The sequence below is a fragment of the Gouania willdenowi genome, chromosome 7, assembly GCF_900634775.1.
Source record: "Gouania willdenowi chromosome 7, fGouWil2.1, whole genome shotgun sequence".
Lineage (NCBI taxonomy): Eukaryota > Metazoa > Chordata > Actinopteri > Blenniiformes > Gobiesocidae > Gouania > Gouania willdenowi.
The window spans coordinates 5,927,842-5,954,483 of record NC_041050.1 but is presented as its reverse complement, the minus strand read 5'-3'; the positions used below and the strand labels follow the sequence as shown (position 1 = coordinate 5,954,483).

Genomic DNA, 26,642 nt, shown 5'->3' with positions numbered 1-26,642 from the left:
AAAGCAAGCCAATATGTACAGCAACTTAGTCTGAATAACAACAAAATATATTGATTCACAAATACTTTGTGAAGATATGAATACTGCCGAAACACTCAAAAAGTAACAAGAAGTAAAAAGTATCACATTGTCATAATACACGTTTCATTATATAGATAGAACTGTGTTTTAAAGAACATTAGATTAGATTAGATTTGTATTCATTTCGAACATGAAAACAGAATATTGTAAGAAACAAAAAAAGATTCTCAACACAATTTCGCATTTCAGTTTACACTTTAGGAGTGGGAAAAATTACATACTTATTTAATCCAACTCCATATCCATAATTTTTTTTTTTGTTAATTAATTAGCTTCCTATTATATTAATTAATGACATAATCTCTACATTTCATCCTACAGTCTTGTGAAATATTTTTAAAAACATATATGTAGGGTAAACAAAATATAAATGTACTGCTCAGGATTGTCTTCATTATATCTTTTGAAAACAATAAATGCTCTTTGCCTTAATTTCGATCACGGCTTCATCAAGGACCACGTGTTTGTTTTTAAATGCAAACTGCCATGTTCACACTTGCAAAGGAGATGTTTTCATTTCCTGATCCTAATTAGTTTCACCTGGTTAAATAAAGTTTAATGAAATGATAAAAGGCACTCTTTATCTCTGCCACCGTCTTCAAACAGGAAGTGCTTTAAGGGAAGGAAAGCTGTTTGTTGCCACGAGAAACGACAGCCTTTTTAAAGGAATTTCATCTTCACTCTGCTTGTGTGGGAGTCGGTCTTACTGCAGAGAATGAACTGAGTCTGCACAGTAGCAGCAGCACACACACGCACATTCTGTCATTTTCATGATTTTAAAATATAAAATTGATTGCTTTATTAATCCCAGAGGGGAAAATCAGTTTCAGTTACATCCTGACCAAGAAACAAGAAAAGACAATCACATATCACATGGGGGGACAGGGACAGGAGAACAATTAACATCTGTGATCACCCTATCAGAATCAAAGTTCATTTAAAAACCGCCAGGGGGAAATTACTTTTGTTTTGATAGTATAGAAACTCTGATTTTTCGTTTTAAAATTTCCCAAAATCAGTTTTATAATTTAGGAAATTTCCGTGTCTCGTCACTTTAAATTTTGTTTTCAATCCGTTTCATCATCCTTCCATGTTGAAAAAATATTAACTACCATGAAAATATGTGATAAGATCCTAAAACATTATGTGTGAAACCTTTAATTACCGCCAACCGATGAGTTATCCTCACCTTATGCAAAAATTCGGTAGAAATCATGAATAACTAGGGTAGATATCTCACTCCCTCCAAATATACAAATTCAATGAAGCTGCAGAATATTTGCAGGGCTTACGGTTTTTCAACGCTTATATCACATGATGGCAGTCGTTTTTGTTCTCAAACTCAATTTGTTCCCAAAATCCTGCCATTTTCCCCAAATTATCTCACAATATTTCTCCAAATTAAATGAAAATAAATAAAGAAAATTTAAAGTGATGCTCCTGCAGGGACTGATATCCATCACTTACTCCTTGGACATTGTGGGTGTCTTTGACAATTATATGTGGAAACTAGGGCAAATTATTGATGAAATCACTTGTTAGACAGCCCTGATCTAAAGGAATCGCAGCAACTCTCCAACAACAACGAGGAGAGGAAGAACATCACTCCCTGGATGATGATGGGATCACGTGCACTCCACAAGGCTTGAGAAAAATCCTGCAGAATCCCTGACTAATCACTTTTGCCACATCTATTATTTAAACATATGGTATGTTATGAATCATTGTTATGACTTTACAACAGTGGTTCATAAGCTACATTATGACCTGGCTGTTACATAACCAAACAATGAAATACTAAAGACAGAAACGTTTTTTTTTACCGAAGTACTGTGGCCTGCTTTGCACAAATTTACAACCCAGTGGAATTCCAGCAAAGTATCAATAGTCGTAGATTCTCGCCACACGTTATTGACAAAAACTGAAGCTTGCTCAATAGAGCAGCCTGCCTGTCTCTAGAGATTGTGTTATGCTGGGTTAAAAACATTATTACATTATTATTTTCAAATGAGGACAAAGTCTACGTAGCTTTGAATCATAGTACTTCTACTCCAGTTGATCTTGAGACACCAGCAGAAATTCTTGTCATTTAAATATCTTGTAAATCTCTTAGCTCATACCGACCACAGGCTGACACTAAATATAGCATTAGCTCATCATATTGAGCAGGATATTTTAAGAGCTAGTATACATACATCTAAACTGTGAGAAATAAACAGAAGATGTGTAATTTAATGTGTCAACAAAGACTGGCAAGAAAGAAGAGTAAGAAAGAGTTTGTGTAAAATTCATGGCGATAGTTTAAAAAACTCCTACATTTTTGGATTTAGGAGTTTACAATGAACTTGAGATCTCAGGAAAACAATACTGCAAGAAATGCACATCGTCTAATTCAACAAACGTTGATAAGTCGATCAAAGAAGTGTAAAAAAACGTGTTATTAACATCTCCTGGAATGTGAGTTCTTTATGAAAATTGATTCAGTTATATCAAGTTGGTTTCTCAATTACTCCACCAACTTCCATCTGGATTTTAAAAAAAGTATGTGTGCCCATACATTTGACCTAGTGTATGTTATTAAAGAGGATATACATTTCTTCCAATCCTTTACAGTATGAATTATCATGATACTATGATCCAGATCACTGCAAATACAGTATCTGGCAAAGAACTCTGAGTGCTCTTTTTTCTTGTTTTTTTAATATTCGGTGGAAACTTTCCCTGCTGACTCAGAATACAGTCTGACAGTTTGCCCTTCCGTTCTAACAATGGGCTGGAAAGATTAGATAAGACTCCAAAAATTAAATAAGAAATTGGTGAATAATGTCTTTTTAAAGAGAAACTCTTAAAATGTGTATATACGACATAGTATACGATTTTGATAACACTTAACTTGAAGTTGTATACATGAGGCTGACATTACGCCGTCATTATCATTTATAAGCAAGAATAAGGTGCCATAAAGGCTGTCATTAAGTTTTGTTCACTAAACTATGACACCTTTCGCTAAATTACGACACCTTTGGAGCTATGTTGGCATTTTTTGGGTTAGGTGGAGGGATCTAGTGGGGTTCGGTAGGGTTAGGGTAACGAACAACACTTAATGACAGCCTTCATGACACCTTATTCATGCTAATGACATGTGTCATGTCATAATAATGACAGCGTAATGTCAGCCTTTATGTCTAAAACTACAAGTGTTACCAACATTTTTTGCTCTCCTGGAAAGACACACTTCCTGTAAACAGAGCTAATCATGTCATTTATGGCCTTGTCTTCCACACATTCTTACTTCCTCACGCTGCATGAAGATTAGCAGAATAATCAGCAGACACGCAAGATTACCAGAAAAAAGATACACAGAGATGGGCAATGGAGGAAGAAATGAGGAAAGATGTGGAGGAGGAAGAAGAGGAGGAGGAAGAAGAGGAGGAGGAGGAGGAGGAGGACAACGTCATCATGGTGGTCTGACCATCAGCGTGAGACATGAATGGCTGTGTAAGCAGCGCCCTGGGGGGGTCAGCTAAGCTCCCAGCCACTTGCCAGACTATGCTGAACAGATAGCTGGATGCATCACACAGACAGATGGAAACAGTTCATGGATGAGTAGAGGAAGGAAAAACAAACCTTCAGTCCATTGTAGACAGGATGCTATGGAAGCTTTGTTTCAGTGCAGACAGAGAAGATGTTAAGCTGCTTCATCAGGTGCTGCTGCTGCTGCTGCTGCAGCACAGGTTCATCAGAGAAAGTGAGAAAGAAACATCAGTGAGCCTTTAAAATCTGACTTGGCACTTCTCACCGGTGTATGTGTGTGTGTGTGTGTGTGTGTGCGCGTGTGTGTGTCCAGTCTAATCACACCATGAAATGTCTTTAACACGTCACACTGCATAAGCTAGCTGGAAGAGAAAACACCTCACTAATGGGTGTATATATATATATATATATATATATATATATATATATAAAGCTAAACTGCACATTTAACTGGGCCCTGTCGGATATTACACACCCCATCCATATGATAGCAGCTACTTGAAGGCAGATAATCTCCCTTAAAACTAAAAGAATGTCATTTTTGGGCTCAAAGTGTCCAAACGACACACATTCTTTGTCATTTTTTTAAAAAAAAAATCACACTTTGATCAAACACTGTCAACACAACTTTGATTTTAAAACATTTGAGCCCTAAAAGATTCTGAAAAGTCGTTTAGAATATTATTATCAATGGAAGTCTTTCAAAGAAAACATTTTGCAAGAAATTAGAGAAAACACACATTTTGGATATTTAAACTGAACAATGTCTATAATAAAACAACAACATTTTCATCATATATGAAATTGTTCTGGCATTTTTGAATAGGGTGTCCCGATAACAGCAAAATAATAAGTATTGGACTATTTGTTTTTATTGTATTTATTGAGGCTATTTTTCAGGATTTTCTCATTTATATATTATTTATTCAATTGTATAATAATAATAATAATAATAATAATAATAATAATAATAATAATAAGCTTATATTTAAATTAAACTAGTGAGTATTTTGTGCATCATTAGATTTATCACACTCTGATCAAACATTGTAAACACAACTTTGACATTAAAAAACATTTGATCCCTAAAAGATTTAAAAAAATAAAAAATAAACATCTAAAATATTATATTCAATGGACGTCTTTAATGACCAGGAATGAAAGCAAATATTTTGCAAAAAATTAGAGAAAACACACTTTTTAGATATTTAAACTGAACAATCGGTCTATATTACAACACTATGAAATTTTCAACATATTGGAAATTGTTTCTAGCTTTATCATTTGTTGTGTCCCGATCCGATATTCATAGGAGTGTTGGATTATATCGTCTCCAATTCCAATACACAATTAAACTAGTGACTATTTTGTGCATAATTAGATTGATCACATTCTGATCAAACACTGTCAACACAACTTTAACTATTAAAAAGACTCAAAAACACATGAAATATTATTATCAATGGAAGTCTTTCATGACTGCAAATGGAAGCAAATATTTTTGCGTGAAATAAACAAACACAAAAACTAGTGAAAATACTTTTATCCAGGCAAACATTGTTATCACACCGTATTTAAAGCAAAAATAACACTGATAATGTTAAGGAAATATAAAGTCAAAGTTCTGCTGATAAATGTGTCATTTTAAAAACAAACGCAATCCACGGTCCTATGATGTAACTTTACATTTTCACTCATAAAAAATGTGTAAAAGGTGTAAATTGTGTGTAAAAATGAAAAGATTTTAGTTTCCTGGCTATTGTATGTTAGAACAACCACAGCTGAGTTGTTCCAGACTATGACTCTTTTATTTGTGAGAATGCAGAGCAGATGAGCTGACCAATAGGATTGTTGTTTCAGTTTATTGTTCAGCTTGAATCAGATGATTGGTTGAGGCTGTACAACAATGGCAAGGCAAGGCAAATGTATCTGTATGGCGCATTTCATACACAAGGCAACTCAATGGGCTTTACATGATCAAACTTCATGTTTCTATGGTAATGGCATAAAGTAATATTGATATTTAGAAATAAAAGGAATAAAATGTCCAATCAATGTTAGTTGGATGAAACATTTAATATTTTTTTTTTTTATTAGAGGTGTCCCGATCCGATATTGATATCGGTCCAATATCAGCCAGAAAACGAATATCGGATTTTATCGGACAGCATCTAAAATCTCCGATATAAGCGCTCCGATAAGTTTTTGTTGTTTTTGTCCCCGCCCTCAGTTGTTCCCACCATATACTGACAGTAAAAAATAACTAAAGTGAACTTGTATTGTTGACTATTGTTCTTTGTTTGAGTAACATCATTTGCTCAAGCCTTTTCTAACATTCCACAATACAAAATAAGTTATAAAAGTATGTATGATTCGTGCTGATATCGCATCAGATCGATATCGGCCAATACTCAAGGCTGCAATATCGGTACCGTATCGGAAGTGAAAAAGTTGTTTTAATGCAACTATTTTGCTACAGGGCCTTCAACATTTGTCGGCAACGTTATGAAATACTCCACCATGTCTGTAGATGGCAGTAGGTATTACATTAAGGCTTTATCGTCGTGCAATTTTTTTAAATTTGATTTGTTATCAAATAGAAATCATTACGTTTCTGTAAAACACAACGTGTTTGCCCCAGTTGTTAAATATATCTATCTTAAAACTAATCGCTCAATACCGAAACCCATCAGTTACAATACCAGCATGAATCATGCATACTTTTTTGTTTTACTTATTTTATGAACGTGGAATGTTAGAAAATACTTTTTTAAGTGATATTACTCAGAGAACAATAGTCTGCAAACGTATGAGAAAAACTGACTCATTTATTATTAACTCATGAGTTACATAAACTTTCAACTTAAATTTAAGAATATTCTACAATTTTTTTTTGGAAAAATAAGATTTTAGAAGCAGGCCGGTATAATCCATGACTTTTTCTTTTTTTTTTCTGATATTTGACCGATATCCAATATTGTCCTCTCTCTGATTTAGAGCAAGTTTAACCCTGAATTGTCTTTCAGGTAAGAATTTATTGAGTTAAAAATATCGAGATTTATATCGTTTTGGTCCATATCGCCCAGCCCTACTTTTATGTCTTTTAAGCTCCTTGGAAATTATTCTTCATTTATATTAAAAAAAAAAACAAAAACAAAAAATGTGTAAATTTTCTTTTTCATTTTTTTTAATATATAATTACGCTGAACAAATATTGTTTAAAAAAATTCCCAGTAAACGATTGTTAAAATTCCAATACATAAATAACTTACAATAAAAAGACATATAATATTAGGAAAATTGAATGAATCATAGACAAAAATAAATGATAAAAACTATAGTAAATAAAACAACGTGTGTGCAGTCAGTGAATAGAGACAGACAGACTCATTAAGCTCAGTCCCAGCTGAGCGCTGTCAGTCATAATGTAACGGACTCAGTCCCGTTATTGTTACTGTGTCAGTACACAGGGCTGCAGTCATCTCTGTCAAACACACACACAAACACCAAACACACACTCACCGCTGACACTCACAGTCAAAAAGCGCAACGATAAACAAACCCCAACACGATAAATCGCACACTTACACGGTTGGCAGGCGGCGGCACACTGTCACTGTGGGAGCTCACGCACACAGACGTAGGGCGGGCGGGCGGAGACCTTCCTCCTCCCCCTCCTCCGCTGCCCATCAGCGCCAAGGTACGTCCACGCTCCCGACGTCTGACGTCAGCACGTCAGACGTCTGAAAGCAGGAAGTAAACCAAAAGATCCTCGCGACCTCTCCCAACCAATCAAAATCCAAGAAATTGCAACGGCGCGAAAAGCTGTACTAGTTAAATAAATAAATGTATTTATTAAATAAATAAATATTACAGAAAGGTTTATTAAATAAATAAATAAATAACCACGTTTTTTACAATTGCATTATTTCGGATTTTAAGATTTTTCAAAGACACTTTATGTTTGTAAATCTATACGTTTTCTTTCGTTCTTTAATGATTAGTAGTAAATAATGCCAGTTTAGGTCAATGCTAAAGGCTAATGAAGCTAAATTAAGTAAAATTAGTGAGTGAGTGAACAAGTGTTTCTCTCTAATTGTAAAGTGGGCAGTGTTAAATAAGTTGTTATTGTTCATAAAGTTTAAAAATGCATTTATCTCTTTATAACAAAGACTCAACATCTATAATCAGTCAATCACGTTTATTGTGCATTATAAGAGTAGTTCTCAACCTTTTTTGGATTGTGACCCCATTTTGAGACCACAAAGACTTTTTTCCCCCTAGAATTGGTTTTAATCATGTTTAATATACTGTGTTACAAATACAAAGTAGGTCATACACTGTATTATATTTATTTATTAATTTATTTCATTATTTCTTTTTTTTTTTTCACTCTTCTTTTATTTATACGGCACTTTATTTAAATAGATTTGTGTATTTGAGAAAGTGAAGGTATAGAATACAATTGTTTAAAACTGTGTGTTATTTTTAAGAGGATATGATGAAGAAGGAAGACTAGCAGTAACTTTGAAAAGGTGGACATGTTCAAATTTGAACGTACAATTTATTTTTCTTAATTTATGCAATTGTTTCATTTTCATTACATGTAATCATGTCATCATGCTCCTATTTTACAAGCCACTAACTAATAACTTTTGATTAGTCATAAAACAAGTAACATGTTTTTACAGTTGAACAATTATGTAGTATTTTACAAAAAAAAAAAAAAAAATCCACTTTGCAGTTTTTTAAAAACATATGGCACATATTGGCATTTAACACATTTATTCAGGTTCCTTCGGAAGGACAAACATTATATCTGACATCAGAGGTGATATTTATTGCTTTTTCCTACTTTGTAAAAATGTCAGTTTGGATGCTTGAACAGTATTTAGTGCTTTAGAAGATGTTCTTCCTATTGGTTTTAGCTCAGAAACTGAGTGGTTGCATGCACATTTTCCAGTAGAGGGCACTATTGGTGCAGAGATGCATGTCAAAGTGTGCTTGTTTTGTCTGTCAGAGACATAAATTATGAAAGTTTCTGTTTTCTTCTTGCTCTGAATGATGCTTTTGTCTGATGGTATGGATTCCCTGTCTCTGTCTCTTGCCAGCATGTGTATGTGTGAGAGACTGAAACCAATTGTTTTTTTGAGTTTTAGTTATTGATAAAATGGACTAAATGTATAAGCAATTCTCCTGCTCGCTGCCTCATTCCTACTCTGACTTTGGGTCCTCCACCACATCACCCCATGTAAATATAGTGATTCTAAGGAGGAAAATTCCACCATAGATGTGCGTGGCGGATAACCTGCAGGCAGATTTAATACAATATTGCTGTGTCACTAATGGCCTGTGACGGAGGTCAGATGACTCCAACAGTTCCTTCCTGACAACCAGTTGTTCAATTAAAAAAACAACTTTATTGGCATAACAAACACGTTTTCATTGCCAAAGCAAGTGTGACATAGAACAATAATGTACACACAAACAGAATACATTTTAAAAATAGCAATATTTGTGTTGTGCATAACATAAAAACAAAAATAGGGTTTCACAACAAAATTTATGATTAACTTTTGAGTGTTATAAAAGGAGAAGATGTTATTTTCATATATATTACATATATCCATAAGTATTTTATTATTCCTGGCTGCTTTACAAGGACTAAACTCACAGTTTGGCAACTTTTATCACAGTTGGGGGTCATAGAAAAAATATGATTGTCTGAACCAAAGGCCCCAACATTGAACATTAATCCCATCCATCCATTTTCAGACCCGCTTGCTTCTTTTTTTAGGGTCACGGGGATCTGCTGGTGCATCAGGGGTACATCCTGGACACGGCGCCAGTCCATCTTGGGGCAACACTCATACTCACATTCACTCCTGTTCAAAACTTAACAGTCATGTTTTTTGGATTGGATTGTGGGAGGAACTAGGAGTACCCAGAGGAAACCCATGCAGCATGAGGAGTACATGGAAACTCCACACAGAAAGGACACAAGTGTCCCCCCAGGGCTTGAACCCAGGACCTTCTTGGTGTGAAGCGGACGTGCTAACCACTAAGCCACTGCGCAAGCCTGCACCTGTTTTTTTGCAGCCATTTTGTGTATTTTATTTAGGTAACACTTACTTGAAGTTTTATAGATAAGGTTGACATTACGCTGTCATTATTACGACATGAAACCTGTCATTAGCATGAATAAGGTTCCATGAAGGCTTTCATTAAGTGTCGTTTGTTACCCTAACCCTACCTATCGCCACTAGAACCCTCCATCTAACCCAAAAAATGCCAACATAGCTCCAAAGGTGTTATAATTTAGCAAACGACACCATATTTGTGCTACTGACAGATAATGACAGCGTAATGTCAGCCTTATGTACAAAATTTCAAGTAAAGTATTTTTTTTTAACATTGATGGAGTATTATTGTGTGTTTTTGTTGTCATTTCATGTATTATTGGAGTCGTTTTGTGTATTTGCTTCAGGGTATAGCACCTCACCCTTGCTTATGTAACCTATGGGTTTTTGTTTCCCATCTCTGATATATGATATGACGTATATACCATGATTTATATAATCTTTGATAAAGCTTGTGAGTAAGCTCACTCAGGGTCAGAGTCTCTTCCGAGCACATATTCTCTCTTTCAGAAGGACTACTGTAGGTAATCCCATTTTATGAATCAGCTTTGCACTTATTCGTTTGAGGAGGAAAAACACTTGAAGTGTAGAATGCACTACAGGGGTGTATACACCTCTTCGTGTTTATTTTCAGCCCTTCCTCTAATGGAGCCATGACACTCATCCACTCACAACTGGTGATGGAGGAACATTCTTATTTAGCGATTGGTACTGACCTTGTAAAGGGTATCACCTCCATGCCTAAAAGTGATTAACATGCTTAATTAAGTATTCATTTATAAGGATTAAGGACTGAAATACACCAATGAGTGGTGGTGTGAATCATAGCTGGTGTTATAGGCAGGAAGAGGAGTGCACTTTCACTGGTGAGTTCATTAGAGAGAGTGTATAGAACTGAGAGTGTTTGTGGGCGGCTCACCTCTCAGATCCTTTCGGGTCAGTGTCATCGTGATTCACAGCAATGTCAGCAATGTTTCCCAGCAAAGAGCTTCCATTGAACCCGTACGTCAGAGGGGAAAACATGTGTCTTTAAAAAGCAGTCAACAGACTGACAAATGGGTGTACCAATGTTGTTTTTCACACCTTTGAATCAGTTTGTGTTCCCATTAGGCAGCAAGGAACTCGCACAAAAACAGACATAATAGACACTTTAATGTAACATACACACAAACTACATAGACAGGCCATTTCATCCTATTCCCACAGCAGAGCAGAGGATAATGGGGAAGATTAGAGTGAGCGGCCAAAGCCGGGCGTTCTTTTCTTAGATAGCGTGGCAGGCGAGGATGCTGGCTCTCAGTGGCCCTCGTCAATTACTGCCCACACTTGAGTAAGGAAGGCTTAATGAGGAGTCTGAAGTGTGGGAGTATAGTCAGCTGTGCTGGGATTGATCGCCCAGCACGGTGAGGCCACAGCAGGGTGGTCCCAACGTAGAAGCCATGAGGACCCAGGGACTTCATCTTTTATAATATAGTCAACGTTTTTGCTTTGGGATGCTGCTCCCCTCTCTGTCTGACCTCTCTGTTTGACTTTTAAACATCATTATATTCATTCTGTTCTGCTTGTGTCTCATACGCATTTCTTTTCACATCTACAGTATATATATATATATATATATATATGAGGCGCCAATTGTAAAGTTGCGCATGCTAAAATAAACAGTAACTTTTCGCAACATTTAGTAACAAACCACATTTTTGTTTTGACCAGATTTACAGCAATATTTGTGATCGTTTTTTAATATAATGTCAACGTTATATCTAAATCTTAAATCTAAATCTAAGTGTTAAATCTAAATGTTAAATCTAAATGTTACATTCAAATCTAAATCTTAAATGTAAATCTTAAATCTAAATCTATTCCGTCTATCGTTCCCATCAATGAGCTTTTATTTTGGTACTTCTGGTGAATTTGCATATTAGCTAAATATTTAGTTTCACCCGTGAAATTTATACTTAGCATTAAACATTTAATGTTCAGATTTAGATTTAAGAAAACCCATGATATGACAGAAAAATACACAAAGTTTAAAAAAAAAAATACTGTACAAAACAATGTTAAAACACACAAAAAATACTCCTAAACAACTGAAAAGTACAACAAAAATACTCCAAAAACAAAATCACAACAGAATAGACAAATTGTCTGCAAAAACACACAAAACAACAACAAAAACATAATTTGTACAGATTTCTGAAATTACACTTTAAAATGCATTTAGTTGCATTTGTGGTTTTCTTTCTTGTTGATAAGAAACTGACAAGAATTACATCACCGCATAAATTCTGTCACAAAGTCACAGGCAATGAAAAGTTCCTGATTTCTTATAATGTTTTATAAAAGGTTTACAATTTTTTATTTTTCAATTTAAAAGAGAAATTGAAATTTTCTGCAGATTAAATACCTGATAAAATTATCAACTGTGCTAAAAGTTGCCAAACTCTGTCACATATACTGTGAGTCAGAATTATCTTTGTGTGGCCCCCAATGTAAACACACAAAATGACTAAAAAGCTACGATATGACAGAAAAATACACAAAATTTACTTTCAAAAGCAAAACCTGATGACTACAAAAATTTGATATATATATATAAAACAATGCTAAAATATACAGAGGGTCGCCTTGGCCGCCTGTTTTTTCAACTATACCTGGCAAATAAAATCCTTTCTGATTCTGATTCTGAAAAATGACTCCTAAATGACTGAAAAAAGACAACAAAAATGACTCTAAAAACAAAATCACAACAAAATAGAGAAATTGACTGCAAAAACACACACAAAAAAAAACAACAAAAACTGAAAATAAGAGGAAAAAAAAACACACAAACCAACAACAAAACCCACAAAATGACTCCATAAATCTACAATATGACAGAAAAATACACAAAATGTCCTGTCTGAAAAGAAAACATGATGAGAGAAATACACAAAACATTGAAATACACAAAAATGACTCCTAAACAACTCAAAAGGACAACAAAAATACACAAAAAATGACTCAGAAAACAAAATCTCAACAAAATGGACAGATTGACAGCAAAAACACACAAATAAACAACAAAAAAAGAGAAAATGAGAGGAAAAAACAACAAATGCCACAAAATGATTCCAAAAACTCACTACATGAATCAGAATCAGAATCAACTTTATTGACCAAGTAATGTATGTTATACACACGAGGAATTTGACTTGGTGAACTGTGCTCTCTCTAATAGTGTAAACATTAAATAATAACAATCAACTAGAAAAAAAAAATATATATATATAAACATAAATATAAACAGTAGTTAGACTAATATGTGCAAAACTAAATAAAATAACAAGATAACAATAACAAGATAAGATAATAATAATAATAATAATAATAATAATAATAATAATAATAATAAGATAATAGTGCAGTAGTGCATTGATGAGTAGTGCAAGTGAACAATTAAATTAAATAGTATGTACATGAACATTCTCAGTGACAGATTGATCCAGGGTTGTTATGTTTAGATCCATGGTTATTTCACAGAAACAGGTCTGACACTCTTTGAAATGCAAACATAACAACAAAAACCTTTCTTCTTTCCTGTGTTAATGTTAAGAATGATCATTATTCTAAATGCTAACAAGAATGTTGCATTTAATTAAATTGTCACCCCTTTCATTTCCTTTGACCTTTACAGACCGCTGAGTTTTCTTGTGGCTCCTCTGACAATAACTTTGCTATTTCTGACTGATGTTGACTTTCAGTAAAACAAACAAGTAAATAAACAAACTGACACTTTTTTTTATTAATAGTCTGAGCATGCCGAGAGCTGATGGTCTTTGATAAGGTCAGGACCCCTGTCTCTTCCTCTGTGTTGCTGCACCTCCAAAGTGATCAGCATGCTAATAGGGCTAATTGGGGTGTCTAGCTTTGAATTAGCATTCAATGGGATAAACTGTCTAACACGAGTAGCAGCTGTTTATCCATAATGGCCACATTGTAGACATGGTTTCTTTTAATGGCCATTGTTGTTTATCTTTTTGTACCAGTTTATGTCTAGATTTATTTTACGGAGTTGAGTTTTTAAGTGTTTTTTTTTGGTACTTTTCTCTTTTGCCAACACGGCAAAGTTTGCATTGTTTGGTGTTAAAGAAGAGAAACATTCTGCAAATTTGAAATGATATCAGCCAGTCTTTTCTGCTCAAGAACAAATCTAAGTCAAAGAAAACAAAAGCATTTATATGATGTTGTTTCAGGTAAAGTTACTGCCCAATACTGCCAAACTAGTTTTTTTTTTTACACTTCAATATTCTCAGTTTCAAATTTAAACTTTAAAGTCGCATCTGTGGACTTCCTTCTCGTAGATAAGAATCTGACGAGGATAATATTACCGTCACACCTCCGTCAGAAAGTCACAGGCATTATGTGTCGAGTAAAGATCGGCAATGAAAATTTTTTGAATTTTGTCTTAAAATGTTTTATATGTTTTTCAGATTTTTAATTTCAAAAAGAAATAATGAAAGAATAAATTATTTCAGCAAACTTTCAGTCTTCCTCAACAGGAAAATCTCAAGTCTGTAATATCATACCATTGTCACGGCCAGCCTGACAGAACTGTCAGTCCCAGAAAGAACTCATAAGGACACATCAAAGCGATTAGCAGACGCCTCTGAGGAAGACTGACAGTCAAAACATGTCAGGAAATGAAAGTAAATCTAGTGGAAAAAGTTGTCCGAACAAATGAAACCGTAACATAAAAATATTGAAATGGTCTGCGGGGTGAAATACCTGACAAAAATAGGGTCAAAACTACATCACACAAGGTAATGTGTTGAGTAGGTAAAGATCTGTAAATGCAAATTGTGTGCATATAGGATATAGGACGAAATTAGTCGACATTATAACACAAGCATCCAGAAAGATTCTGTCTTTGCAGCTTCATAAAAATGTGTCCTACTCATACGGACATACATAATATCAATACGCAATTTATACTACAGTATAGGCCAAAAAGCAAGTAAAAAAACTACGAAATTCCCACCGTATCATCACATAGAACAAGGGTATTTCATGCAGTTAAAGTCATTTGAGTTTTAGGGCCAAAAATAGGGAGCAGTTTGATTTAAAGTGGGCTGCTGATTTTTGGCCAGGGGAAAAATAGAGCAATTCCAACATTATTGTACCCTGGTTTTCACTTCTACGTATAAATGATATACACAGTATTCAAGGAATCGACAATCTCCAAATAATGAATGATATATCAGTTCCTGCAGGATCCTCACTTCTAAATTCTATAATTTATTGACAACTTTTTGTGTAATTTAAAGGTTTGATGGATTCTTTGTGAGTAATTTGCAGCATTTCACAAAAAGCCAAACTTCTTTTGATAATTTGTGGTTAAACATGACTGCAGTTGTGTGATATAGACACAGGAACACTGTGAGCCCCTGCGAATACATAATAATGTGTTGCTCTCTGTCGTCTTTACTTTCTTCTGTAAAAAAAACGTTAAATCTAAATGTCAAGGCTGAAACTAAATATTTAGCTAATATGCAAATTCACCTGAAGTACCAAAATAAAAGTTAATTTAGATTTAACATTGAGCATTTAGATTTAGAATTTATATGTAAATTTAACATTGACATTATATTTTTACAAGAAAAACAAATATCACAAATTTCACAAATGTTGCTGTAAATCTGGTCAAAAGTAACAAAACATTTACATATGATTTTTAAACATAGGTTTGTTGCTAAATGTTGTAAAACGTTGCTGTTTATTTTAACATGAGCAACTTTACAATAGCTTTGTAGGCCTTTCCTAAATTCATTTTAACTGTAAGTTTCTCACACATCTATAAAACAAATCACACAGTCAAACCCAAAATTAGTCACGAGGGTGAAGATTGTGAAATATTTGGAAAACCCTCAGGAATGCGATGCATAACTGCTTTTCTTTGGATATGATTTACTCGCCATCAGATTCATCAGGCAATAGAGGAGGATCTTATTACAAATACTTCATTTTTGGCTCCTCACATGAGTTTGGACTGTTGGGATTACCATTAATGAGAACCATGCGGTCCTTCAAGGATAATTGACCACAGCAGCACAAGCTAAAGCTAAGCCAGAAGAGCCCCATTCAACAGAGGCAAATGTCATCCATTTACGGCATGTGGGAAAAAATTTCATTACTATCAGTTTCCTCTAAGGATTGCAGCATATGGTCACTTTATGCTTTTACCGGCTCCGACATATGGAACAACAACAATGGGCGACAGTTGGTCAGACTGAGCCGCAGTGCGTTTTATTGAACCAGGTTTCTGTAACATATCCATATCATGACATCCGACCAATATATCGAAGTGGCGTGTCAATGACAAAAGACAGTTTAAGGCAGAAGAGCTTTCTATATGTTAAAGTGCTGTCACTTTATTGCATCAAATGGTTCGGTCTACTCTATGGATTTTCCAGTCAATGGTTTTAAGTAAAGAAGTGGACGTGATTCAATTATCTGACAGATATATGAGGGTTTACGTAACATCTCACGCCTGTGCAGAAGAATCAATTACAACAGTGGGGAAAGTCGTTGGTAATTGCAACAAAAGGGTAATATGGAGTGAAATTACAACTCTAAGATGAATGCAACTGCAACACTGTAGGCCTAATGATATTGGTAATAATGAAATGTTGAAAGAAGCCTAATTCATTCTTTCAATCCTATCGGGATTATACACAAAGCTACTGAAAAACTTGGACCCTGACTAGTGGATTTAGGAGCTAATAACGAGAAAAGCGTTAAATCACACATTAGGGACCCAAGTTTACATGAGGTGCGTTTTCATACAATTCATAAATTTGAATAGGCAATGCAGCCAACGTTTGCAGTATGCTCACAAAATGCCATGGATTGCTACTTTGTGGCCACAAAATACTAGTTTGTTGCCACAAAATATGAATTTGTGGCCACTAAATACTACTTTTTGGCAACAGATTGCTACTTTGTTCCCACAAAATACTAATTTGTCCATGAATTAGTATTTTGTTTCAATATATTAAGATTTTGTGGGCACTAATTAGTATTTTTCATGGCCATGAAATAGTAGTTTGTGGTAACGAAATACAAATTTGTGCCCAACTACTTTGTTTATATGTCAATATTCTCACACAAATACAAAACATTTGTGCAATTTTGCAAGTTTACAGTTTAAAATAAATTTGATTTTCTTCTTGCGGATACAAATGACACAAGGATGAAATTACTATGAAACTACATCACAAGCAGTGTTAATATTAACAGTAAATGTTTGACTTAGTTTTAGCTTAGAATTACTTAAAATGCATCTTGGTTTTCGTCAAAATTTAGTCATCAGGAATATTTCAGTTATATATCATAATTTTAGTCAACTAAATCAGTTACAGATATAGTCAACTAGAGTTTATGCATTTTTCTAAACATTAAATTGCCATTTATCAACCTGATATGGGATGATAATAATGTTTTGTGCGATAAAATTATAGTTTTGTTTTTAGAACGTAGTTAAGTTTATTTAGTTTTTGTTCACATCTATTTTTTTCAATTCATCATCTTCTAGTTATTGATACTTAAGAAATGTGGTCAACAAAATAAACACTGGGTTACATACAGGCTTTACTGGTCGAGTAAACAGGCGCAAAGCAAAGACTGCACAAATAAGGGACACGGAGCGAAATCAAATAGTTACAATCACTTAGAGACTATTTTAAATATGTCTGTTTGAAATTTGAAAATAAAAAATCAAATTCATCCTGAGAGAAGAATCTGACAGAACAGCAAGTGAAAAAGTTGAACCCAGACTTGTGAATTTAGGAGCTAATAACAATCAAACATTAAGGACCTAAATTCAAATAAGTTGTGTTTAAATCCAGTCTAGGAATTTGAATATCAAATGCGACCAATTCTTCAATGATTTTTAATCTTTTATCGTCCCTGTTACAATTCTCTGTGAAGGTCTAAGTATCAGCCTGACTTTAATGTAAGAAAAATCCATCTGTTCAAGTGACTCATGGCTTTCTCTATTGCCTGCCAAAATAGGATCATATAACTTTAAGTTTTAGACACATTTTGTCTTATTAAAGTGTCCTGGCTCTAAGGAATTCCTCTTAAGGCATAATGGTGAAAGCAATTAAAAACTATATATATTCACAGTCTCTAACAGGAGAAAGCCTCCAATCTCATGCTAATATTCAACATGATAATTAGTCCAACAGCTCCGTCTTTCTGTTTCTCCTACGTCTACTGCACAACTTCAAGATTGAAAAACATCTTCAAGAAAGAAACACATCTATAGGAGACAGATAAACAAGCACACTTTGAAAACCCACATACTGGTTGCGTTACATACTGGAGATGCGTCTGCGCCGCGCACGCGTGCTAAACGATTGCTTCCCTCACACCAGACAGCCCTGACCTTCCCAATGGCAGCAATCCAGCGCCTTATTAGCTGCTCAGTTAAAATGAGAAAAGATGGCAACTTTATCACAGAGAAACACTGTAGAATACCGAAGCGTGGCCATTTATCAATCTACCGTAGTCATAGGAGTTGGTAAAGCTAATAAAATGTGCAGGCTAAACTGAGTGAGAGCATGTTGGAGGCATTGTGGCTGCAAAACTTGCTTTTATTGATGATGTCATTATTTGTCTTTTATTATTCATGAGATGCACAAGTTTTGTTGTGATGTCTATAGCAAGGTTATGTTTTTCCAACTGTATGAGTTGAAACCAACATCAGCCATGAGTCATTCTTATCCATTACTTTAGTGCAGAGGTGGCACGACTTCTCCCAGGCACGTTACCGCCCACTCTCTGGTTGTGCCTTGCATCTTTAAAAAGGGAAATGCATGGTGAATGCAGCAAACATTGGTTTCAGGCCATAGTTACACAACCTGTAACAACTGCTGTATCAGAAACTCATGACATTAAACTGGTCCAACACAAGAGTTAAAAGATCTAGTTGGAAAAAAAGACTGAATGAGTCATATTGAATTATGTACATTACATGTAAACGTATGCTTATGCTGTAAACATTAACACACAAAACAACAGAGTTGGGTTTTTTGGAAGTTTTTTGTCGTTTTGGACAATTTAGGAGTAATTAAGTGTCTTTTTTGCATATTTTTGGTGTTTTAAGTATTTTGTGTATTATCGTTGTCATTTCAACAATTTCTCCATCATGCTGTATATTTTTGTCGTCCTTTTGTGGATTCATTTTCTGGATTCATTTTGCGTTTTTAATGTCGTTTTGTGTGTTTTTTGAGAAATTTTGTGTATATTTGTTCTCCTATTGTATGTTTTTGGATTTATGATGTGTATTTTTAATGTCATTTTGTGTGGGGTATTTTTTCAGCCCTTTTTGGTATTTTTTTCCCCATTGTATGTTTTTGGATTCATTTTACGTATTTTTGTTGTCATTTTGTGTTTTTCCACTAATCAGCACTAATATGATGAACTGGATTAACATCTCTAGTAACAGGTTTTGTACCACAGGCCTTTAAAACCGCTGTAATCAAACCTCTCCTTAAAAAAACTACCCTTGATCTAAGTGATTTGTCCAATTATAGGCCAATATCCAATCTCCCTTTTGTTTCCGAAATTCTTGAAAAAATCATTGCAGGTCAAATATGTGATCACCTACATCGGAACAATTCATATGAGAGCTTTCAGTCTGGCTCTAGAGCCCATCACAGCACTGCCTTAGTAAAAGTAACCAATGATCTCCTCTTAGCCTCAGACAGAGGGTTGGTTTCAGTTCTAGTGCTCTTAGATCTCAGTGCAGCCTTCGATACAGTGGATCATCATCTACTGCTGCAGACACTGGAAAGTGTTTTTGGGATTAAAGAAACGGCGCTAGGCTGGTTTAAATCCTACTTATCAGATAGAACCCACTTTGTTCATGCAGTGATGTCCAGAAGCATAGCGACGGGCGGAATCGCCTACTACTCTCTTTCTGGCCTCCTTCTACTTTTTTTTAACATGTTCATAAATGATTCCATACCCCTTTAGCACCGAAAGAATCGTTAAAAACCATGAAAGATTGAAGTTTTCCACAATTTGAGCAACTTTTGTAATGCTGTTTCGGTAGCAATTTTCTAAATCTCGTGCAAAGTCTCATGAGAGTTCATCTCACGCTCCATCAGCAGGTCAAATCCCTCTCCCGAAGCACGCAAAAGTCTGGTATTGGCAGGAAGAAGATGAATGATCAGTGAAAATGCCACCCAAACGTCACACTACAAGTCAGCCATCAATACTGGGCTTTGTAATGAAGAAAAGGGTCACAGGTAAGAATATTCTTATTTTTTAGAATAATTCACACAGACCAAATTTGAAAAAGTAGATTTTGAAGGGGTTTTTAATCCTTCTCAATGAATTGAATATGTATTTTTTTAAAGACCGTGTAAAGCAAATTCAGCCATTATATTCTAAACACATTAAATAAGTCAGAAATGTATTCCTTAAATATTGTAAAAAGCCATTCAACCATTTATAATGTAATTGTGGAGCTAGACTTCACAAACTGTTTCAAATGTACCTGTATGTGTTCAGGATTTAACGGCGGCTCAGTAGTGCTACAAAATAGACAGAAGAAAAGCCACAATTACACTAATATAATGCACCAAAAGCTACAATATAACATCATTTTTGCTGTACAGTGATTTCTCGCCACAAGTTTTAGCCTTCTACTTCTTTTTTTAGCCGACTACTCTTTTTTTCCTGGACATCACTGTTTATGTTAATAATCTCTCCTCAGCGCACGCCAGAGTTAACTATGGAGTTCCACAAGGTTCAGTTTTAGGACCAATACTCTTTATGTTATACATGCTTCCACTCGGAAACATTTGTCAGAGAACAAAAACATATATTTCCATTGCTATGCGGATGACACACAGCTCTATCTGTCAATGAAATCAGATGAAACCCATCAGTTATTAAAACTCCAGGCTTGTCTTAAAGACATCACATCCTAGATGAGCTGTAACTTTCTCCTTCTTAACCAGGATAAAACCCAAGTGATTTTATTTGGTCTAAAACACCTGAGAGATAAATTATCAGAGCAAATAGTGTTTCTGGATGGCATTACTCTGTCACCCAGAATCACAGTAAAAAACTTAAAACACTGACTTATCCTTTAACTCTCATATTAAGCAAATCTCAAGGACAGCTTTCTTCCATCTCTGTAATATCTCTAAAATCAGGAATATCTTGGCCCAGAGTGATGCTGAAAAACTAATACATGCATTTGTTACATCTAGAATAGATTATTGTAACTCTCTACTCTCAGGATGTCCTAGTAACTCACTAAAAAGTATCCAGTTAAAAAAGCTGCAGCCAGATTATTAACAGGTACAAACAGGAGGGAGCATATCTCTCTAGTATTGGCTTCCCTTCATTGGCTTCCTGTAAAATCCAGAATAGAGTTTAAAATCCTCCTCTTAGCATACAAAGCTGTATATCTTAAAAACCTGTTAGTGCCCTATCGTCTGCGCAGAACTCTACGTTCTCAGTTTGCAGGTCTACTGGAAGTTCCAAACATGTCTAGAAGTAGAACAGGAGGCAGAGCGTTCAGCTACCAGGCTCCTTGACTTTAGTGTTGTATCGTTCGTGAACGATTCGTTCAAAATGAACTAATCTTTTATATGACTCGGGAGTAACGAGTCTTCTCAGGGAGCGATTCGTTCATTTTCATGCAGTACCTTCTCTCGCCACATGGCAGCAGCTGCATGAGCTCAGTCAGCAGCAGACAGGAAACAGAAATGATTCGTTCACCACTCACTCAGCTGGATCCATTCTCAGGTCCCAGTTCTTTAGTCACGTGACAGACAGGCTGTCTGTGAGCAGCAAGCACTGCAGTTCGTTCGGTTCGTTCACGATTCGTTCATACGGATCATGACGGATTGCTCTTTCGTTCATTCGTCACGTGACAGCTGTGGCTCAGACAGCTACGGGGCTGGGGGGCTGTTGACTGAGAGCTGAACAAGGAAATGATTGATGTCTGATATCTACAGTTTATTTGTCATGTGACACCCGATATAGATTATTTATTCACGAAATCATAATTATAGTGGTCTTCAGTCCTTGTTGTGTTATTGTATAGCCTATATAATGAATGTGTTTGTAAATAAATACTTTCGAAAATTATATCAACGTGTTAACTTTGTGTTATTTGCCACACAATAGTAAAATACCACAATACGTTATTCATTCATGAAATCATAACTAATCAGCGGTCTCCGGTTCTTTTAACCTTTTTTATTTGAATAATATAATTTTAATTACGTTAAACATCTAGGCTGCACTTAATAGCTCCGGTTACCCACTCTGCTTTTGCTCATGTTCAAAACTTTCTGCACACGTCTGTGTTCTGTGACATGTCCGGAGAAAAAGTCACAATTTCATGAGATTTTTTTATTTTTTATATAAGTCTACCTGCGCTATATTAATCTGTGTATTGCTCTGCTCGTCTGCTGCTGCAGTATCGCTGTCAGTCTGATAGCCTACATAACGGGTTTGCATCGGATGAGAAAAGGAGGTGGAAACGCACCACAAATTCTCACTAAATGTTAACTTTAGAGCCTCTGATCAGCAGCTCACATAGCCCAAATTTGCATACTGGTTTAAGAGCACTTGAGAGCATAATTAGTCGTACACACTTTCACACAGCGCAACAGGGGGTTCACTCGGTTATAGTCACGGCACATGCCGGTGTCGCATCCACTCCCACTGTGCGAAACTAATTCACGTCACAAGTTGGCGTAATTATTTATACATTTTTCTACTACCTGAGCTAAATGGGGTTTGGCATGAAATTGTGTGCAAAGTGGCAATTGTTTGACTCTAATGATATAGCTTTTTTCACCTCGTCACATTTTAATGTCGCACAGAGTGAACTACTAGGAGTGACGTGATTCTGGGCCACAAATTGAGCGCTACTGTCATTCAAGGCTCCATGATGGGCAGTTACCCATCCCCCCACCCATCACCTACATTTACATTAAGTGCCAGGTAAAATCAGAACACAAACAACAGGGGTCTGAGCAGGTCAGAAAAATGAGTGGAAGGAAAAGGAGTGACATTTGGAACCATTTCAGTGAGGTTTCAGCCACTAAATCCAAATGCAATATTTGCAAAAGGATTTTATCAACCCAAGGAGGAAGCACTTCAAATTTGAGAAGACACCTTAAAACGGCACATCCAACTGTGCAGTTAGCACAAGTGAGGGGGGAGAGTGACGATGGAGCCACTGCAGCAGCTGCAAATATCTCCACCAGTAGCACTTTATCTGGACCTCAAATCACTGCTGCTGCAACACTGGCTACAGCTTCTGCAATATCCAGTACACCAGCAGCACCCACCACCACCACCCAAACAGCAGTTAGACCACGGAGGCCACAACAAACACATATGGGCACTTACATTACAAGGCCAATGGATCCACTCAGGCAGAGCAAACTGGATGAAGCACTGGTTAAAATGATAGCTTCTGACTATCAACCATTCTCCATCGTTGAGGACAAAGGCTTCAAAGAATTCACAAAGACCCTGGACCCTTCATACACTCTGCCAAGCAGGAAAACACTTTCTCAAACTCTACTGCCAAAGATGTATGGAAAGATAAGAGCTGAGTTGTTGGAGAAAATCAAGAATGCTCCTGCTGTATGCCTCACAACTGACTGCTGGACATCTGTAACAACCACAAGCTACATGTCTGTGACCTGCCACTATGTACAGGATTTTGCAATGACATCCCATCTCCTGGACTGTTTTGTCTTGACAGACAGACACACTTCTGCTCACCTGGCAAGTGAGTTGAAGAGAGTTGCAGATGAATGGGGTGTCAGTGACAAAGTTGTAGCTTGTGTCACAGACAATGCCAGCAACATTGTGGCAGCCCTGAGAGACCACCTGCACTGGGACCACATACCATGCTTTGCTCATGTTTTAAATCTTGTTGTGAGAGCTGCACTTAGAGAGGTTCAGGGTACAGTTCATAAAATAAAAGCTGTGGTGGAATACTTCCACAGAAGCACAGTTGCTTCAGACAAGCTGAAGGCCACACAGCAACAGATGGGCCAGGAGCAGCTGCGCTTGAAGCAGGATGTGGTTACAAGGTGGAATTCCACATTTTATATGGTGAAAAGGTTCATTGATGTCAAGGATCCAGTCATCTCCACCCTGGCACTTATCAATGCACCCCTATCCACACTGTCCACAGAGGAATGGGAAATTGCTCAGGAAACAGCGGACATCCTCAAACCTTTTGAGGAGGTCACCGTTGAAGTGAGCGCTGAGAGGTATGTAGTTAAAGTAATTCATTTATATTAAACTAACTCACTTTTAATAAGCACAAACTTCATATTTAAAAATATATATATAGTTAGTGATGGATTTTAACTGTATCCTTACTGTTAACAAAGACACATGACATTGATCTGTGATAGTACACTGTTATAACTGCTTTTGAGAACAAAATATGAATAATTGAACTCTGTCTGTAGGTTTGTGACTGCCTCCAAAGTGATTCTGATGGCAAGAGGTCTTCAGAGGATTGTTGCTCGCCATCAAAGAAGCCCGTCAGTCCATGAACCTATTAAAAAACTGGTGGACAGCCTGATGTCTGAAATGCAGAAGAGGTTCAGCAAGGTGGAGCACATTGAGAAGCTTGCTGATGCAACTTGTTTGGACCCAAGGTTCAAAAAGCAAGCTTTTGTTAACAGCAAGGCTGCAGAGGACACTGTGAAGAGAATCACAGCTGCTGCAGCACACAACCACCCCAGTCACAGTGAGGAGGAGGAGTCTCAAAATCCCTCTGTGGCTGCCAGCACAGGGGCCATGTTTTGGGAAGACTTCGATGAGAGGGTTGCAAGCACCAGGGCTTCCACTTCCTCAGATTCTGCCACATCGAGCACCTCAACTGCTGCCATGATGGAGATGCGGGCCTACTTGGCAGAGCCACTCCTATCCCGCTCATCAGATCCTCTGGCATGGTGGAGGATGTGCTCGCCCGTATTCAAAACTCTGTGTGAGGTGATGAAAACTAGACTGTGCATTGTGGCCACATCTGTGCCCTCTGAGAGAGTTTTCTCAAAGACTGGGCAGATAATCACAGACAGACGGAACAGGCTCAGCCCCTCCAAGGTCCGCCAGCTTGTGTTTCTAAATGCCAACTTGCCTTAAAGCTGGCCTTTAATATACATGTGTCACTTTTAATTGTGCAATATTGTTGGTTTGGTTTGGTTTGGTTTTTATTTAATTTTATTCTTATTTAACTTTTTCTATTTAACTTTATTTATGTCTCTTAGATGTGTATAGTGTTGTGTATGTAATATACATGTGTCACTTTTAATTGTGCAATATTGTTGGTTTGGTTTGGTTTTTATTTAATTTTATTCTTATTTAACTTTTTCTATTTAACTTTATGTCTCTTACTCTTAGATGTGTATGTTGTGTATATAATACACATGTGTCACTTTTAATTGTGCAATATTGTTGGTTTGGTTTTTATTTAATTTTATTCTTTAACTTTTTCTATTTAACTTTATTTTTGTCTCTTAGATGTGTGTAGTGTTGTGTATATAATGTAAAGTGTGTTTTATATATAAGTCTCTTTAAAAATAAATATTTTCGAAAATTATATCAGCATATTTATTGTGTTATACTCTGCCACAAAATAATCAAACATAACAATGATAACAACAAACACAATAAAAATAACAATAATAGTAATAATAATAATGTCACTTTTTGGACACAATAAATGCACCATGTAAACATAGGCAACTCATCAACTATTATTTTTTGTTTTAATTGTATCATTAATTGTCAAAATTAGTTTTACATTCGCTGTCCTCTCCCCAGCTGTCATGTGATCGACTGCTCAGCCGAAAGGGTCTCTGTCTGCTCAGGCTGTGGAGCAGAGCAGTACTTGTTCTCGTTCATCCAACTCGTTCATTTGTCACGAGTCTGACTCGCGGGCTGACCGGGTCTTTCTCGTTCATCGTTCACAGCTCAGTACTTCGTTCTCGTTCGTCCAACTGGTTCCTTTGTCACATGACTCGCGGGCTGACCGGGTCTTTCTCGTTCATCGTTCATCGGTTCACAGCTCTGGCTCAGGCTGAGCTCTGCGCCAGCAGCATTACTTCTCTCTGATTGGTCTGTTTTCACTGTCACGTGACAGTTACCCAGACTGCCGTGCTGTTAAACAATGATAACAGAGAGGATACAGGACACAAGTTACATTATTGTGGTGTGTGTTAGCTTTCCTGGGTTTTCAAATGGCTTGAATAGCTTATGGCATTTTGTGTGTTATACTTTGTCACCTGAAGCAAACCATCTTGTCTACAGTATTTATAGTTGGAGAAAACACGTCGGCGGTATGAGTTCTGCATTGTGCAGGCTTCAGCGCCATCTGCTGTACAAATGAACGAAATGATTCGTTCGGGACTCGTTCAATTTAATGTTCGAGAGTTAAAGAATCGAATCAGAGGAAAGAACCGGTTTTCCCATCACTACTTGACTTAGGAATCAGCTCTCAGTCTTAGTACGGGAGGCTACTACTCGGTCCACCTTTAAGGCTAAACTCAAAACCTACTTATTTGCTGAAGCTTATACTGTATAATAGTGTTAACCTAACCACTAGGAACAAAGCCCTAAACTTAAAAAACGAGGAACTATAAACTAAAATTCTATAGTAGAACACCAACACTATGTTCAAACACAATCCACCATCTACACATATCTCTAATGGGTTGCAATGGGTGAAGTCCAGTCAGACAAGATTGTGCCGGGTTGTAGCCAACCCCTCATTTCTGAACCTCGTCATATACTGTACCCAACACACTGCTCACACACCATTTACACTGATGTCCACCCTATACT

The 26,642-nt window shown here is 36.2% G+C and overlaps 2 protein-coding genes and 1 long non-coding RNA gene across 8 annotated transcripts in view; 1 reads left to right on the top strand and 2 right to left on the bottom strand.

Annotated features, from left to right (window-relative positions):
* tmcc1a (transmembrane and coiled-coil domain family 1a) overlaps positions 1-7,252 on the bottom strand; it is a 68,266-nt gene extending 61,014 nt beyond the window's left edge. Inside the window, exons 1-2 of one of the 6 annotated variants that reach the window (XM_028454179.1) lie at positions 7,204-7,252; positions 3,709-3,798 (exon numbers count right to left, since the gene is read on the bottom strand). The gene's annotated coding sequence lies outside the window, so the exon portion shown is untranslated. Of the gene's footprint in view, positions 1-3,708; positions 3,805-7,203 lie in introns of those variants that run through there. The other 5 variants (XM_028454184.1, XM_028454181.1, XM_028454180.1 and 2 more) reach the window with 5 other exon arrangements.
* Positions 7,253-21,362: 14,110 nt separating this feature from the next.
* Positions 21,363-25,320, top strand: LOC114467294 (zinc finger BED domain-containing protein 4-like). Its single transcript, XM_028453471.1, has 2 exons — positions 21,363-24,058; positions 24,263-25,320. The coding sequence occupies exons 1-2, from the start codon at positions 22,815-22,817 to the stop codon at positions 24,939-24,941; spliced, it is 1,923 nt and encodes a 640-aa protein (XP_028309272.1). The 5' UTR covers positions 21,363-22,814; the 3' UTR covers positions 24,942-25,320.
* Positions 25,321-25,395: 75 nt separating this feature from the next.
* Positions 25,396-26,273, bottom strand: LOC114467386 (uncharacterized). Its single transcript, XR_003674510.1, has 2 exons — positions 26,084-26,273; positions 25,396-25,958 (listed from the first exon to the last, which is right to left on the bottom strand). It is a non-coding gene; the product is annotated as an uncharacterized LOC114467386 (long non-coding RNA).
* Positions 26,274-26,642: the final 369 nt, after the last annotated feature.

Excerpts from the sequence above, each read along its gene's own strand:
- LOC114467294 (XM_028453471.1), top strand. The coding sequence starts at position 22,815 with ATGAGTGGAAGGAAAAGGAGTGACATTTGGAACCATTTCAGTGAGGTT. Across the intron at positions 24,059-24,262 it reads GTTGAAGTGAGCGCTGAGAG|GTTTGTGACTGCCTCCAAAG; the intron begins GTATGTAGTTAA and ends CTCTGTCTGTAG.